The following is a 17,921-nucleotide window of genomic DNA, read 5'->3' as shown; positions in this document are numbered from 1 at the left end:
CCGGTAGCGACGGCGACCAGCACGTTTCCGGTCAGGCCCCGCGGGGCATGCTGGGTACTGTAGTTCAAGGTGGCAGAACCGAGTGGCGGCTGCACGGCGGGAGCGCAGCGCCACCAGGCGGAAGGGAGGAGCAAAAGGCACCTCTGCACGTGCGCAGGCAGCGACCTCTGCCGGCGAGGCGGGGCTGCGGCCGCCATCTTGTCTGTCATGTGGCGGTCTCTGCTCCCGCGTCGCTGGCTCCGCAGCCCCAGTTGCTGCCAGCCACCTGGCTGCGTTTCCTATTGTTGGGCGAAAGCTCAGTGATGCACAAGAGACTGATAGGTAGAAAATCAGTCTGGGTTGGCAGGGATTTTTGGCCACTGATGGAGTGAACGGTCTGGTCTCCAGTGCCAGAACTGTTGGTGCCTCGTGACAGCCAAGATGATCAGGAAGAGTTCCAAACAACTCAGGAGCCCCTCAATCGACCCAATGACTTCGCTCCTCCTGCATATATTTGTATAAATTCGCATTTTTCTTCTTTATCACATATGTTGTTATCTTTCCCCTGTCCAAGTAAATCTGTTCCCTATTTTTTGAATTTCCAACTCTACCCTGAGCTGCCTGACACACAGACTGGCAGAGATGAAGCTGAGCTGCATCACAAGCAGTGGGAGCAGGTCAGCCAGGCTGGGGGTCTTGGAGTGCTGAGTGGCACCAGCTCTGGTGCAGTGACCAGCACAGGCCCACAGTGGGGATCCCCTCCTCAGGCTGAACAGCCGCAGCCTTCTCCTGGTGAGGACCCCCTCCCTCCAAGCGCTGCCTTTGCTCCTCTTCATGCAGGCCTGGACACCCTTGGCCACCTTTGCTTGTGGCACACTTGCTGCTCACCAGGACCTTCTCTGCCCAATCAGCTTTCCAGCTGAACTTGTTCCTCCCCAGAGGCCGGACTTTAGCTCTTTGCTGCAATTCAGAAGGCTCTTGCTGGCCCTTTTGTCCAGTCTACCCAGCTGCCCAGCTGGCAGCAAATGCACTGGTGCACCAGGTACTCCACGGATTTTTGTGGGTGCCAGCAGTGCCTGGTGACAGCCTGTACCCTCTGGGTTTGGGCACTGAGAATGGTGTACCCCCAGGTACTGGATGGATGGATGGATGGATGGATGGATGGATGGATGGATGGATGGATGGATGGACGGGTGATCCAAGGCACCAGTGACAAAGCAAATATTTGATTTTTTACTTCAATTTTAAAATTTTTAATCACATGAGTCCAGGGGATGTCCTGGTGGGGATCCCAGCCCTGGAATTCATCTGCTGCCTTAAAGCTGGGCGAATGGTTGTCCAGCGATCTCCTATGGGATCACTGCTTCCAATCTGGGGACAGGCAGAAGCAGCAGTAATGTTTGCAGCAGGACTTCAGGCAGCCCCACAGGTGGGCAGAGCCCTCTTGCAGGCACTGTCCTGCCCTGCAGAGGTTTGTGGCTCCATGGCCACATGCCCTGGCTGTGGGCACCTGTCTCTGGCTCCTGGTCTCCAGCGGGGTGCTCCTGTCCAGCCCTGTGGCTGTGCTGCTGCCTGGCTTGGTGGAGCTGCTTCTCTTCACTCCCCTGAGGCTTCCGCTGCCTGAGTCTGTGGGGTTGCAGGGGAGGGAGGGCTGCCCAGGGAAGGTCCCATTACAGGCCCCATCTGCCCCTTGTCCCTTGGCCAGCCCAGGCATCAGCTCCTTGCAGAGCTGCTTGGTTGATGCCTGTGTAGTTGGGACGTCATGAGAGCTTCTGGACGAGCTTCCCTGTGATTGTTGCTTCTGCAGCTGGGGAATTCCATGGGACGCCGTCACATCCATGGTGCACTCTGCCCCGTTCCCCCTCTGCCTGGGGACCTGCTCCTGCTTCTTCCGTGCCAGCAGATTCACTGGACTCCATGCAGAAGCTGTTAGTCTGCAGGGCGTGCTGGGAGGGCAGGGATTTGAAATAGTCCTTGAAGTATGGCGTGGCTTGATGCTCGCTGTTTGATTCCCCTGACTGGGAGCTCAGGCTGTCACAAGCGAAACCTCTCAATGTGGGGTAGCGAGAGAGAAAGCTCCTTTGGGGTCTTTGGGGCTTACAGCTCCTAATTTGACATCTCTTGGCTGGCTCTGCAAAGGAGGAAAGAGAAGTGACCTCACTGTACCCTGTCCCCTCCTTTGGGACTCTCAGGCATCACCCCCTTATTGTCTGCTGAGCAGGGCTGCGCAGCATGGGCTGGCTCCGAGCATGGTCTGAGGGTCTGCGTCAGCATCTGGGCCTTCCCACAACGCTCATGTCTCCAGAGTCATTGCGTGTTCCTCCTCTCCTCTGTCTGCCAAGGGAGAAGCTGGCAAGGGAGGAGACAGCGAGCAGATATCAGATCCTACATCATGCCCGGGTCAAGGCTGCCGTGGGTTGCTGGCCAGTTGTGTGGCGTTCTGTGCAAGGTCATTCACTTCTCTGCTGCTCTGGATGGGGCTGTTCTCTTGCTCTTCCGTCTCTTTGACTTCTTCCATGATTTCTGCGAAATGTCAAGTTGCTCGGTGAGATGGGAGCAACTCCTGGCCCTGTCCCACTGCCGCTCCCCCACGCATGCCACTCCACTCCAGCCCACCCTGCCCCAGCGCACCCAAGTCCCTGCCACAGGACAGCGCATTGCAGTGTGGTCAGGTGCAGTGTGGTCAGGTGCAGCGTCACCTACCCTGAGCCGTCACAGTTTGAGCAAGAGGAACTGAATAAGGGGGGCTTTCAGACTTTGTGAGAGGAGTGGAACACAGAGGGGTCTATTCCCTCCCATTCCCTGCCCATGCTCGAGATTACGATCAGGGAGCCCGGCAGCCCTATCTCTTTTGCTTCCTCCTTGCTTCACTGCTGTTTCGCTGCCCTCCTTTACCCCTAGCTCCCCCTGTGCTTTAGAGAATCCACATCCATCGGGTGCTGGGAAGAGCCGAGGGGCCCTCTCCTGAGTCAGCCCTGCCCCAAAGACCCTCAGGCACCTATCCCTGCCAGCATCAAGACCGGGATGTGTATATAATAGTAGATATTCGTATTTTTGTTCTTTATCCCATGTGGTGTTGTCTTTCCCTGGTTCTAGTAAATCTGTTCCCTATTTTTTAAATTTCCAACTCTACCCTGAGCTGCCTGACACACAGACTGGCAGAGATGAAGCTGAGCTGCATCACAAGCAGTGGGAGCAGGTCAGCCAGGCTGGGGGTCTTGGAGTGCTGAGTGGCACCAGCTCTGGTGCAGTGACCAGCACAGGCCCACAGTGGGGATCCCCTCCTCAGGCTGAACAGCCGCAGCCTTCTCCTGGTGAGGACCCCCTCCCTCCAAGCGCTGCCTTTGCTCCTCTTCATGCAGGCCTGGACACCCTTGGCCACCTTTGCTTGTGGCACACTTGCTGCTCACCAGGACCTTCTCTGCCCAATCAGCTTTCCAGCTGAACTTGTTCCTCCCCAGAGGCCGGACTTTAGCTCTTTGCTGCAATTCAGAAGGCTCTTGCTGGCCCTTTTGTCCAGTCTACCCAGCTGCCCAGCTGGCAGCAAATGCACTGGTGCACCAGGTACTCCACGGATTTTTGTGGGTGCCAGCAGTGCCTGGTGACAGCCTGTACCCTCTGGGTTTGGGCACTGAGAATGGTGTACCAGGTACTGGATGGATGGATGGATGGATGGATGGATGGATGGATGGATGGATGGACGGACGGACGGGTGATCCAAGGCACCAGTGACAAAGCAAATATTTGATTTTTTACTTCAATTTTAAAATTTTTAATCACATGAGTCCAGGGGATGTCCTGGTGGGGATCCCAGCCCTGGAATTCATCTGCTGCCTTAAAGCTGGGCGAATGGTTGTCCAGCGATCTCCTATGGGATCACTGCTTCCAATCTGGGGACAGGCAGAAGCAGCAGTAATGTTTGCAGCAGGACTTCAGGCAGCCCCACAGGTGGGCAGAGCCCTCTTGCAGGCACTGTCCTGCCCTGCAGAGGTTTGTGGCTCCATGGCCACATGCCCTGGCTGTGGGCACCTGTCTCTGGCTCCTGGTCTCCAGCGGGGTGCTCCTGTCCAGCCCTGTGGCTGTGCTGCTGCCTGGCTTGGTGGAGCTGCTTCTCTTCACTCCCCTGAGGCTTCCGCTGCCTGAGTCTGTGGGGTTGCAGGGGAGGGAGGGCTGCCCAGGGAAGGTCCCATTACAGGCCCCATCTGCCCCTTGTCCTTTGGCCAGCCCAGGCATCAGCTCCTTGCAGAGCTGCTTCGTGGAGGCCTGCGTAGCTGGGATGTTATCTGAGAGGGTTGGGATGACCTTCCCTGTGGTTATTGCTTCTGTAGCTGCGGGACTTCCACGGGATGCTGTCACATCCATTGGGCCCTCCTTGGATGCCATGGAGAATGTGTTAGTCTGCGGGGGGTGCTGGGAGGGCAGGGATTCGAAATAGTCCTTGAAGTACGGTGCGGCTTGATGCTTGCTGTTTGATTCCCCTGCCTCGGAGCCCAGGGTGTCACAGGAGTTAAACCTCTCAATGTGGGGCATGGAGAGAGGGAGCTCCTCTGAGGTCTTTGTGGTCCCAGTTTCCCAGTGTGAGTCCTCTGACTGGGAGTTGAGGCTGTCAGAGGAGGGAATTCTCTTAATGCGGGGCAGGGTGGCAGGGAGCCCCTTGGTGCCCTTGGGTGCCCATGGCTCCCAATTTGACTCCCCTGAGCGGTAGCTTGGGCTGTCACCCAAGCTAACACTCTCAATGCGGGGCAGGGAGAGAATGAGCTCCTTGGGGGTCTTCGGGGCCTGCAGCTCCCTGTTAGACATCTTTTTTCTGGCCCTGCAGAGGAGGAGAGAGAAGTGACCTCACTGGACCTTGCCCCCTCCTTTGGGACTCCCAGGCAGCACCCCCTTCTTGTCTGCTGGGCAGGGCTGCCCAGCATGGGCTGGCTCAGGCCATGGTGTGATGGTCTGGGTCAGCATCTGGGCCCTCCCCCAGCACTCACCAAGTCTCCAGTTTCAGCAGAGGTTCCTCCTCTCCTGCCTCTTCCTGGGTGGAAGCTGTCAAGGGGGCGGAATCTGGCGATGAGGAGACAGATTGATTAGCTGGCAGAGCCCACATCATCCCTGGGTCAGGGCTGCCGTGGGGTGCTGTGCAGTTGTGAGGTGCTCAGTGTGGGGTCACTCACCGCTCTGCTGCTCTGGTTTGGCTTTTCTCATCTTCTTACTCTTTGACTTCTTCCATGATTTCTGCAGAATGACAAGTTGCTCGGTGAGATGGGAGCACCTCCTGTCCCTGTCCCACTGCAACTATCCCACCCGTGCCACTCCACTCCAGCCCACCCTACCCCAGCTCAACCACCCAAGTCCATGCCACGGGACAGTGCATTGCGGTGCAGTGTGGTGCAGTTCAGTGTCACCTACCCTGAGCTGCTTGACATGCACAATGTCAGAAATCCTGCTGAGCTGCTTCACAAACATTGATGGTGAGAGCCCGTAATCTGGGCTGGAGGTCTTGAAGATCCCCATGGCACCAGGCCCAGTGCAGTCACAGTACTCCCAGTGACCAGCTCAGGTCCACAATGTAGATCTGCAGTTCACTTCTGGCTCCCCACTGGTGGGAACCCCAACACTGTTCGTGTAGTGGAGGCTGAGCTTACAGGCTACAGAGACAGCACTAAACTGTCGTGCCCACTGCTTGCCACCTGCTACTGTTGTTGTCCAAGCCCCCTTTTATAGTCTGTCAGGAAGGCACACCAACCTTTGTGACGTGGTGGGGCTATACATGCTCTTTGTGACATCAAGGGGCAGCTTGAGCAAGGGGCTGAGGAGGGGTTTGGTGTTCATGGAAATCCGTGGTGACATTGGGGGGAAGCCCCCAGGCTGCAGCATGGGGATCCTTTTAGTGCTTTAGAGATGAGAGAGAAAGGAGAAGGAGAAGGAGAAAGTCCTCCATATCTGACCCTCCAGCTAATTGCAGCCCTGACCAGAGCTTTTGAAACTATAGAGATTCCCCACTGTGATGGGCTCCAGTCCTGCCTAGACTCATCCCATGTCTCCTCAGCACTGAGCCCAGGCTCTGGCTGCTTGAGCCCAGCCAGCAGCTGAGTCCTCCTGCCCAAGCAGGCTGGTTTCCTGCTCAGAGACAGGGGTGATCCTAATGACCTGCTTGCACTGTCCCCACTACAGCAGTTCCTGCCTCCTGTATCTGTTCACCATCCCAATGAGCCCAAGAACCATGTCTGTACTGTGAGCTCCTATCTCTGCTTCCCTAGTGCCTCTGGCTCTTACCCTCCAGCACTCTCAAAACCTGTTGCTTGTCCCCTCACAGCCGGCCGTGCCACGCTTCCCACCACCTGATGGGCACCGTTGTCCACAGCCTCTGGTCCTGTCACTGGGCACCCCTGGGAAGAGCGTGGCTCTGTCCTCTTGGCAGCCTCCCTGTAGTTATTGATGGATGTGGATGAGATCCTCCTGAGTCATCTCCTCTTCAAGCAGAAAAGCCCCAGCGCTCTCCCCCTCCCTTGACCTGCTGGCTTTGCTCCACCCGATGCAGGCCTGGCCACCTTTGCTTGTGGCACACTTGCTGCCTACCAGGACCTTCTCTGCCCATTCAGCTTTCCAGCTGAACTTGCTTCTCCCCAGGAGCAGGAATTTGGCTCTTGATGAATTTCAGAAAGCTCTGGCTGACCCATTTCTCCAGTCTACCCAGCTGGCGAGCTGCCAGCTCAGCCACTGGTGCATCAGGCAGCCCACTGTGTTTTGTGGGTGCCAGCAGTGCCTGGTGACAGCCTCTGTCCACTTGGTTTGAGCACTGAGAATGGTGTACCCCCAGGGACCAGGTGGATAGATGGATTGCTGGCTGGATGGGACCTGGATTCTGAAAAAGTGTTGACCAATAATGCAGGGTATATTAGGGTATATGAATGAAGGTCTGAGCACTCACTACACATTCACAATTCCAAGACAAACTTTGGGTTAAGTTAAGAGCCCTGAATTTCTTTTACATATGGTCTTTTCATTATTTTATATTTAGATTTTTGATTTAGAGGAGTGTGTAGTCTATTTCTCTGAGCTGTATTTGGATGATGTCAGCTGCTCCTGAATTAGCCCAATTTCCGATTTTTCTTTGCCCTGAATTTATTGTTGCATTAGACAAGTGCCACAAGTGAGCCTCTTCATGCTTGGCTCTTCATGTGTGCAGAAACTCTGACTTTAAATGGAAAACCAGCCCTTGGTCCTGTTCTGAAAAATGAAACTCTTGAGTTTGGATCCTCGTGACCTTGGACTCTGAAGCTTTCAAATGGATTTCATTTTACTCCCTTTAAGAGCAAAAGTGCAGATTTCACAGCCTCATAGTATTTTTGTAAGATTGAATTATTCCTTTCCAGTTTGCACTAGTTACAGTAAAATACAGCAGACTCTCTCAGACACCTGTTTTACTGCAGAAAGAAGTTCAGAGACGCTGAAACTACATCTTTAAATAAAAGTGCAGTTCAGAAGAGAAGGTTGCTAGTGGTGCTTTTTACAAAAAGTTGTAACAGAAAAAGTGAAGTTTGAGAGCCATGGTATGAGAGATCCATTAGTAAAAAGGTGCCATGGTAACAGATGCAGGATTCAGGAGGAACGCTTAAAAAACCTCCCCTCATTTGAAGCACCAAGTTTCCAAGTCAACAACTCCTGTGTTGCCAAGATACAGACATGAGAAAAAAAATCTTCAACGATAGCAACAAAAACCTGGCACTAAGGGAGAAGAGCCCCGAATCTGCTGCCATTGTTTGGCACTTAAAATGTCACACGGGCTTGGGGTGGCAATTGCTCCTTGAGTAGCACACAGTCCTTTCCAACCACAAAGGTTTCCCTCTCAGGATAGAAAGGCTGAGTGCCCCAGGGTGCAGATTTTCAACTTCAGATAGACAGCGAGCTGGAAAGCTGGGTGTTTGGAAGCTGTAATTTCTGGCAGCTGGTACCAGCACCTGAACTAGGTTCACCTCAGTAATAGAGGAAGATGCTCTGGAGGAAAGTGTGGCTCTGTCCCAGCTTGCCATAGGAGGGCAGCAGCCTACAGCCAGACAGGCTCTGATAATGTGTTTGGATCAACTCACAGTTCTTCTATGTTTTATTTATTCTTACTTGTACAAATAGGGTGGAGAGCAGCTATTCCTCTGCTGTCAGCCCTGTATGCTACAGCTTTTGCATGCACACAAGTAACACGTTTCTATGTTATCTGTTATCCGTGTGCATGGGGCCTGCAGGAGGGGTTGCTTTGTGTTGCCATACTCCACAAAGACACTGGAGGGTTGAAGACACTCCTCTCAAACAGATGAAAATCAGGAAGGCAAGCAGATGCAGATCTCTGCTGGAAAAATGTTGAAACCAGTGAGGTGATTGGAAAGAGGGAAACCAATGAGGCTAATTTTTCAACCTTCCATCTTCTTTTTCATGTATATGCTTTTGCATATATTTTTAAATCTCTGGCATGTATCACTGGAGCTCTCTGTTGGTGCTATCTAGTTGTTGGTACATGAGGCTGGAAAGGATCATCTAACCTTAGCAAACAATGAGCACTTTTTCTCACTTCTTTCTTGAAGATCTTTCTCAGCTATGGTTGATTCTCCCATGGAATCATTAGCAAGGCCCTTTTGTCCATTTACATAAACCAAAATTAGATATCCTCTGAACTGCATTTAGGACATAAATTGCCACTGGATTTTCAGAGGAGATTACTACTGAATGCCCTTTGCCAGTGCTCTCTTGTCTATGAATATATCTGAGTCTCCCACCCCTGGGCTATAGTAAACTCTGTATTGACAGTATTAGTTCCTGGACAGGTTCCTGGACTGAGCTCTTGCAAACCTGTTCTGGTGCCTGTGGTCAGTGTAAAACAGAGTACAAATAGCTATAGCAAAGCAGTACTCTATTTAATCTCAAAAAATGGGCCAAAGTATGAAGGAATGAGGAGTTTGAAATGGTGAAAGTGTCCAAGATTGTTTACAGGCCATAAACTGTACCTCCTTGTCAAAGCCATGGGAATAATGGTTGGGAGCCTCATGTAGATTTTATTTCCATGGATGCTCAGACAGAATCTATCCCTTGTTAGTCCATTCTGTTTCTGTCAGGCACTTGTTAGCTTCTAGTGGTCAGATATTGGTCTCACAGCTTCTGTTTCTGTCTGGAAGCATCATGTTCTCTGCTAAGAGATAGTTCCCAGAACAGTGCCCACCCTGTTTCTCTGGAGCTGTTTCTGGTTATTTGGGTAGTTTTATAGCAGTCCTGCTGCTAAGTGAACTGGCATAGGAGGGAGTATTCAAGGAGAATATTTAAGGGCACATAGTGATAGAGCAAAGGGTAATGGCTCTAAACTAGAAGGGGGAAAATTTAGATTAGACATTAGGAAGACATTATTCACTGTGGAGGTGAGTGAGACACTGGCACAGGTTGCTCTGGGAAGTTGTGGCTGCCCCATCCCATTCAAGGCCATGTTGGATGGGACTTTGAGCACCCTGGTCTAGTGGGAAGTGTCCCTGCCCATACAGGGGTCTTGGAACTACATAATCTTTACGGTCCCTTCCAGCCCAAATCAGTCTGTGATTCTATGAGACAGAGAACTTGGATGTCAATACTAGATGAGGCCTGTATCCTTGAGTTCTTTAGGACTCCATCTTAGACCTAAACTTCAAAAAGTGAATCTCAAACCACCATCAAATGTTGTTACAACACCACTGAGCCTTGGGGGAAAGAGGCCCAATGTGGGCTTTCACATGCAAAAAAACTCTGACTGGGACTCAATGTGTGAAAATTGCCATTGCACAAATTGCCCAAAAGTCTTGAGTGCAGCACAAGACCCATCCCAGCACAATGTACAGCTCCGTACCCACTCCCCCTGTCTGCCCTCTTCTACAGCTCATGGGGTAAGAGGGGGGTATTACCAAGGGTTGTGCCACAGAAAGCAGAACTGGCTCCCTCACCACCCTGCTGAGCCAGAACCTAAGTGCAAGCAACAGCTTGGGAGGCAAAGGTGAGTGTGATCCAAAAGCCTGGCATGGGACAGGAGACAGCTGGTGCCTAGAAGAGACTTGCTATCAGTCATAGCATAGTCCTCTAATATAATTTCAGCACTGTTTGGGATTGTAGATATATTTAGGAACATGAGACCCCCACGGTGTGAGTCTCTTTGCCCATTAATGCTCAGGTCAAAGTGTCACACTCTGCCTCTTTTTGTGTTCCAAAGGCTGCTCCACTGCTGGTTTCTCAGTGGGCTATCGTGCTACAGCATTTTGCTAGCAAACATCTGACACAATTTCACTCTCATTTGCCAGAGGTACCTTGCTGGCAGGATGTTACCTGGCAGATCTCCAGAGTTGCTTAAACACTTTATGGAAAATGAGGAGGAAAGGGCTGGTGCATTCCACTGCATTTTGAACTGATTGGATCTTAGGACTGTAACTTCAGAAATACATTGAGACAAAGATCAGGGACTGCGTGAATAAGTTCAGTGCAGAATCATCACCACCATCACTAAAATAGATTCTATATTCCTCTTATAAAGGAATTCACTGAGCTATGCTTTTTGGAATGCTTCCTTCCTTTTGCAGTACCTATGAAAGTCTGCTTTCCATCCATTTGCAGCAAATTTGATTACTTTTGAAATAAACATGCAGGGCTGGGGACAGAAGCCTGTGGTAGGAAAGGTTAATGCTCTGCATGATTAATTTAGTTATATCAGACTCAGATAAATCTTACCAAATTTAATTTAGATGGAGTATGTGCAGTAGACAGCAGACTTTGAAGCTGTGGTTGGTAATAATGACTGTTGACTTTTGTCCTTGTCCATGTCTTGAATAACACTGTTTGAGACCCCAGTGGGGAAGTAAGAAATAGGATAGTGAAATGAAATGCATGATCACAGATGTATTCAATTAAGTCCTACCTAAGGCAATGAGGTTGCTGTAGTCAGTAGAGCCATGCTGACTTGTATCAGTAGAAACTATTGCTTAGTACTGAGAAGCCCAAATTCTGTGTCAGATTCCAAAGGTCAATCTGTAGTTTCTGCATTTGGGCAAAGACAATAAAATTCTCGTATGGAGATGAGTTAAAGAAAAATTGGGAGCTGGTTTACTTGATGATCCTCTTACCTATCTTCCTGAATTGTCTTCACTCTGCTCTCCATAGTGTTACCATCTACCACTTGGTGATAGCTTCAGTGGCCAGGTCCACCCCTTGATAACAAACCCATCTGTATGTTGCATCTCTAGGTGTCCTGATGTTTCACGGGCTCACCAAGCTATGAATAGGTCACCCGTACACTCCCAGTCCAGAGATACAGATGGGTTCTGCTCCCTTGTGCTTTGATGGCATTAGGGTACACTATGCACCAAGTGCCCACCAAAGCCTCCCAGTCCTGTGGATCCCATGTACCAGGCCACCAAATCCACACTGGCCAGTAAATCTGGTTGTCCCTTTCCTTTGGACAGAGACAGGGACCATCTCTTCTTGGTTGGACTATTCACTGAGTCCTGTATTTTCAGACCATAAGTGTCTTCATCAAGGCCAGGAGAAGCTCTCAAGCCCTTCTTCTGCATCTGGTGTATTTCTGTCTTCCACTATCTTAGTGGTAGCTGGAGTGTCAACCATCTGGGTGCCTCTTAGTGTCAGTCTCCCCTGCAGTCCAGTAGAGATGGATGAATTGTTCCACTTTTTCATATCCTTCTCCTGGTCATGCAGAAGGAAACACAGGGTGGCATGGTGTACCCCTTGTACCCTCTTGCCCTCTGTCAAGGGGAGGATGACTCTGTGGGGCACCCCTGACAGCCAAGACGTAGGCCCATGGTGACAGGGAGGTGGGGAAGGTTCTGTTGAGATTTCTGGAACCCTTGAAACAGTCACTCCATAGTCAGCTCTTGTATCGTCACAGTCTGGCCAGTGCATCAGCACCCGGGTGTTGGCATATGACACTGATGAGTTATGTACCACCTTCTGCCACATGGACTGGGTGCATTGGATGGCAACTAGGTCCTTGGCAACATGATTGTTTCTAACATGCTCTAGACTGCCTCTACTATTGCTGATTTCTGTAAGTGTTGGAGACCTTCCTCAGTGGTGGTCCACTTGCCTGGGTAGCATACAAGATTGTTGGGGTATGATTGCCTTTCACAGTCAACAGGAACCATGTCCAAAGGCTGTGGGTTCCAGCTCCCAGTCCAATCATTTTGTCAGTCCCAGTGTCCCTAATTAGGGATCCCAGCTGCCTGGCTTGCCTGCCATCTAAGCACTGACATTGGACCCCATTATCCCAATACTGGAGCAACCAGGCAGGAAGCTGCTCGATGGACTTGTGCCTGTAATTTTTCCACAGATTTTGCAGCTTCTTTAAAACTTTGTAGTTTAGGGCCCAAGTGTTCTCCCTCTCCTTGGTAACTTTGTCCCTTCCTCGTCCTTTGTGCTCTGATGCTGCTGGACAGACATTCAGTAGTCACAGGCCAAGCTTCTCAAAATTTGTGTCACTGGGTCTCAGTGGATTAGGTAAAGACCTAGTGTGTGGTGTGCCAGTTCATCAGAATTATATGCCTGTTCAGGTATAAAATGCCAGGTTACTGGAAATGATACCTGCCCTAGGCACCTGCCCAAAACCTCCCACACATCCTGCCACCACTGGTTGACCACCTTGGGGAACATTCTTCTGTCACCTCACCAGCAGGCTGTTTGCTTACAGCAGGACCAAGCCAGGTTCCACACCCCCAACAACAAGCCAGTGAAACAAGATAATATGACCAAACAGCATATAAAAGGATGTACAAGAAACTTGGTAACCCATACAACAGAGCTGTACATGCCCATCCCAGAGGAGCAGAGGAAAGTGTAATGCAACATTCTCTCTGCATGGTAGCTCACACAGCACAGGATCACCATCAGTGATGGGGACATCTGCCAGGCCTGGCATGTGACCATTGCTGTTATCAAAATGTGTCCAGGTACAGTGGAGTGAAGTGATAAGCACTACAGCAAACAGCAAAAGCAGCCACTGACAAGCTCTGGACTCTAAAACAGTAGAGCAGGTGAGCTCTGTAACCAGTACAGGACCCTGCCAGTCAACGACTGTGACTGCTTATAGCACACTGAAAAAAACTTTGTTGTAAGCCCCATGCTATGCATGAAAAAGGACTGGTTTGGGTTGACCCTGGCTAGCAGCCAGACACCTGCCCAGTGGTTCACTCATGCCCCTCTCTCATGGGATGAGCAGAAAAAGAAAGGTGAGGAGACTTGTGTTTTGAGGTAGTGACTTTTTAATAGGGAGAGCAAAAGCTGTGTGAACAAGCAAAGTGAAGAAAAAAAATTTTTTTTTCACTCCTTCCTAATGGCAGGCAGATGTTTAGCCACTCCCTGCAAGGCAGACATCAGCATTTGAAACACTTGCTTTGGAGGACAAGTGCCATAACCCTGAAGGTCTGCCCTTCCTCCTCCTTGAGCTTTTATTGCTGAACATGGCATGGTATAATTTAGGATATCCCTTTGGCCAGTTGGGGTCAGCTGTCCTGGCTGGGTCCTCTCCCAGCCCCTTGTCCACCCCCAGCCAGCTTGCTGGGTGAGATGGGCAGTGTAGGAAAGAGAGAAACCTTGCTGCTGTGCAAGCTCTGTTCAGCAACAATCAAAACATTGGTGTGGTATCAATGTGGTTTCAGCCACAGATCCAAAGAATAGCTCCATATGGGCTGTTAGGAAGAAAATTAACTCCATCACATCCTGACCCAGTGCACCTGTCTAGCAAAGAACGTGAAGGATGCTGGGGAAGCTGTCACAAGGTCATAAACAAGTCCGTAAAAGTTGCTGTGGTCTTATTTATAAGTTATTATGGAAAAGGGTGACAGCTCCCAGGGAGACAGTTTTTCATGGCTTCTGAAGTTGCTTGGAAGTACCAGTGGAGTTCAAAATACTTATCCTTGTATTACACAGTGCACTTCTAGTGTTTTGAGACAGCATAGACATCAATGCATTTCCAAATAGGCACAAAGAGCACCCACTTAACCACGGTGCTCTGTACCATGGGAACAGCTTGCAGACCATTGTTTACACAGATCTTCTTGCTTGAATAGATTATACCAGGACTAAGAGCTTTTCACGAAGTGGTCAAGTATTTATGAGTCTGGAAAAAGAGCAAATATATTTCTTTTAATGTAAATTCGACCAGGATCTTAAAAAATTTAGCAGATAAACTTCCGAAAGATACATGGCTTTCTTCAAGACAAGTGGGGACTCGGAGACATCTCTGTTTAGAGCTCCCTCAACCTGCAGAGAATACACAGTCACCCTTGACTGGAGAGGCTGTGTCAAAAGACACATGTCACTAGCAACTGCTTATTTCTAGATGCTCATTTCATCCATCTGCTGTGCAACCCATCGTGCTGTTAACTACATTTGCCTGTCAGGACATTTGTCTTCTCAGCAATGCCATAATGGTTAAATGTGCTACAGCCAACTGCAAAATGCCATAGACCTTCAGAAATGACTGCAGCAAGTCATATGTGCCATTGCATAACAGAGTTGAACGAGGTCATTTTTTCTTCCTTGTTCCAGGTATAGCAATTTACACAGAAGAGCTCTGTCATCTTACACAAATATTAATTAAACATGAAATGTCTAAACTACCAAAATAAGAGAGCCCACGCTTGACCTGCAGTCCCCAGGAGTCAGTCTTAATCAGTAGAAAAAGGAATTATTGATCTGCTGACTTTATGATGTGAACACAAAAATTAAAGGTAAATTTGGTTCCCATTATTATGGCTATAAATTAGGAGTGGATTTACTGCAAAACTATTAAACTCATTTAGTAGCAATCTCCAAAGTGCTTTATGCTGATTGAAATTCATTTGAAACCAAATCTCTGCTGAAATCATTCAAGTTCTGGTCATTTTTCCCAAAAGGAAATTTGTCTTTTACTTGGTTACAGTGCATGAATAAAAAGTCTTTTGTTCCTCACCAAGAGCACACAACCTGTGAGCAAGGGCTTTCAGCATTGGTGACCTCCAGCTTGCTTTGCTGCAGTGAGTGTAAATGTGGGTGGATAAGCAAATAGTATTGACTTGGTCTTTGTTCTACTAAAGGAGGAGAAGTTCCTTGCTGCAATGGTATGCTGATTTCCCAGTCCAGTTTAAGGTTATAATATGCTTATTTTGATAGTTTTACTGACTCCAGTAAATACAGAAAATGGAAGCCATCTCACTAAGCATGTTGTTCTGCAGTTTCTCACTTTAGGGGCAAAAGGTTTATGCCAACAATAGATAAGATTTATGGGAGCTAATGATAAATCTTTGTAATAACCTGGTTTTGGCTATTTCAGCTGGCTGGATATTTCAGCTTCTCTCTCCAGGCTAAATTAGAGTGTTAGAGGCTTAAATGTACAATCATCTGCTCTTTCTGGTTCTTGGAGTTTTGTGATGTCTTTGCAATCTTGACGCCTTCTAAAATGAAAAAATACAGGTTTTGGAGTTGCAAAGAAGAGCTTGAGGCAATGAAGCGTATGGCTGCCTGAATTTGCAGAGTACATGAAGGGATTACTCTGGGAAAAGTGCACAACAAATTCCATACCAACACCATCTATGTATGTGCAGGGACACAAGGAACATATCCAGCCATGAAGAATTAGGCCTCCCAGCCACTGTTACAAGACTGGAGCTGAATCAGAGTTTCAGAGCCACTTGTAATATCTCCATTCCCTTTCTCAGAAATTAAGTGCTTCTCAGTATCAACAGGTAGCATGCAAAACTCTCTCCCACCACAATAGACAATTTTAATGAAAACTTGCATAAGATGTTCAAGGCATTCATCACTGGAAGTATTAAAGGTGAGGCTGAATGGGCATTTGAGCAGCTGCATCTACTGAAAGGTGCTCCTGCCCATGGCAGGGGGGTGGGACTAAATGAGCTCTAAATGTTCCTTCCAACCAAAACCATGCTACGATTTGTTGATAATCCTCATAGGTTTGATGTGAGATAAGAATTACTTCTGAATAAAAGTTAGATGGATCATAATTTCCAGACCAAGTTTTTGAGAGGGAAAATTATGCCTGAGATCAAGAGCAAAGTGATCAAATAAAGGGATGCCAGCTGACTTAGAGCTTGAGGTGGAACTCAGACACCTTTACAGAAAAAACAGGACATCATGAAGGAGAGAACAAGGCTCTGTACAACAGATGAGTTTTCTTACTAGGTGTAGATTGGAAATGCTGCTTGCTTGTACCATTTATGAGGAAAACAACTGAGGAAGTGAAGGCTCAAGGGTCTGTAGTATCTCAGTGGCAAAGATAAGAGCAGCACTTTTGGTTCCAGGGCCAAGGTCTGATCACTTCCTGGTACAAAATCTTTCTCCTTATTGGTTAATCCTTTGGGTTGAAGTTTTCCAAACTGGAAATTCTGTCTGTGGCAGAGTCTGAAAACCTAAGGCAGAATGGTTCAGATCTTTCTGAGTAGGCATCTCTGGTACTGCCTCACCTTGTAGCAATGTGGGAATATTGACACGGCATTGTTTTGGGTCAAACCCTTTGCTTTCTTCATTAGCTCTGTAATGTGTAGTGAGAAGTCTAGAAGAGGCTGCAGGTTCATCTCAGTTCTACAAGTGAGGACCTAACCCACACTTTTTTGAACAACAGGTTTTAAGGAATTATAGAATGGTTTGGGCTGAAAGGGACCTTAAAGGTGATCTAGTTGCAACTCCCCTGCATGGGCAGGGACACCTCTCACTAGACCAGGGTGCTCAAAGTCTCATCCTTGATTGTACAGGGATGGGGAATCCACAGCTTCCCTGGGCAACCTGTGCCAGTATCTTACAATGCTCACAGTGAATAATTTCTAATGTCTAATCTAAATCTCTCAGTTTAAAAATGTTGCCCCTTGTTTTATCATTCTATGCCCTTATAAAAATTACCTCTCTAGCTTTCCTGTAGTTCCTTCAGGTACTGGAAGGCTGCTATAAGGTTATGTCAAAACCTTCTCTTCTCCAAAACAACCCCAGCTTTCTCAGCCTGTCTTCACAGGAGAGATGCTCCAACCCTCTGATCATCTCCATGGCCCTAATTGGTGGCCTGAGCCAGTCACTCTTGGCACATGTGTTTCAAGCACATTCTGGGGAGAAAAAAAAAATTATCCTGGTCTACTTGCCAATTAAATCCCATGCCCATCCTTCTTAATTGTTTAGGTGCCCATAAGTGCCTTGCAGGCTGACAACCTGCTGTACATGAAGCAGATTGCATGGTGCATGAGGCTGCAGCCTGTAACTTACCTTGCTCTCCAGGTGTTTCTAAGGACAAAAGGAATTGTTCAACTTCTCCATCAACATCTGCTCTCTGTAGACCTGGTCTTTAACTTCTCTAGGGAGAAAGCTGAGAGAGGGGAGGGAAATAGCCCATGCACTGTCAGTTAGGTACAATTCTGATTTAGAATTCATAGTCCAAGACGTGGATTAATCTTTTCTTGAGCAAGTGTCTTGTCTAGCTACAGAGAGAGATAATTTCTGTAATTCAGCTAAATAGAAAAATGTGGTTTCAGCTGACTCATGCACACACATATCTGCTCTGTTTTTCAAAGAAGCAATGTGCAAATAACTAAAGGTATTTCAAAGGCATTTGAAATAAATAAAAGGGATTTGCCTTGCTTAAAAGCAGATTTATAGACTGGCAGCTTGAAATCCTTGGAAGTGTAGGGCTTCTTCTCACCTTTGTAAATGTGAGTAACTCCCATGAGCATTCAGACTATGCTTTGCTTCAACCCCTCTTTTAAATCACAATCTCTTTGTTCAGAGACAATGAGAGAAGAAGGCCATCTTCTTAACTGAGGGGTGATCTATAAAAGTAAACTTGAAACAGTTTTTTGTTCTTTTCAACTTTTTTTCATGCAAAATTACATGACTCTGCAAAGAAGATAGGAGTCATTAAACCATTGAGATGGAGAAGATGCATTAGATTTAATGCTTTCCGCCAT

The 17,921-nt window shown here is 48.5% G+C and overlaps 1 protein-coding gene and 1 long non-coding RNA gene across 2 annotated transcripts; one reads left to right on the top strand and one right to left on the bottom strand.

The window, feature by feature from the left end:
- Positions 1 to 955: 955 nt before the first annotated feature.
- On the top strand, positions 956 to 14,718 carry LOC139791174 (uncharacterized). The gene is made up of 2 exons (XR_011723816.1): positions 956 to 1,109; positions 14,524 to 14,718. It is a non-coding gene; the product is annotated as an uncharacterized lncRNA (long non-coding RNA).
- LOC139799672 (protein SPT2 homolog) lies at positions 1,740 to 5,672 on the bottom strand. Its single transcript, XM_071751887.1, has 6 exons — positions 5,377 to 5,672; positions 5,142 to 5,202; positions 4,959 to 5,031; positions 4,009 to 4,792; positions 3,760 to 3,869; positions 1,740 to 2,010 (listed from the first exon to the last, which is right to left on the bottom strand). Exons 1-6 carry the CDS (start codon positions 5,479 to 5,481, stop codon positions 1,740 to 1,742), a joined length of 1,404 nt encoding a protein of 467 aa, XP_071607988.1. The 5' UTR covers positions 5,482 to 5,672.
- Positions 14,719 to 17,921: the final 3,203 nt, after the last annotated feature.

The sequence above is a fragment of the Heliangelus exortis genome, chromosome 1 (genome assembly GCF_036169615.1).
Source record: "Heliangelus exortis chromosome 1, bHelExo1.hap1, whole genome shotgun sequence".
Lineage (NCBI taxonomy): Eukaryota > Metazoa > Chordata > Aves > Apodiformes > Trochilidae > Heliangelus > Heliangelus exortis.
This window is presented reverse-complemented; position numbering and strand designations above follow the sequence as displayed.

Excerpts from the sequence above, each read along its gene's own strand:
- LOC139799672 (XM_071751887.1), bottom strand. The coding sequence starts at position 5,481 with ATGGGGATCTTCAAGACCTCCAGCCCAGATTACGGGCTCTCACCATCA. Across the intron at positions 5,032-5,141 it reads CAAACCAGAGCAGCAGAGCG|ATTCCGCCCCCTTGACAGCT; the intron begins GTGAGTGACCCC and ends CCTCATCGCCAG. Across the intron at positions 2,011-3,759 it reads AGGACATCCCCTGGACTCAT|CCTGAGCTCCCAGTCAGGGG; the intron begins GTGATTAAAAAT and ends CGCTTGTGACAG.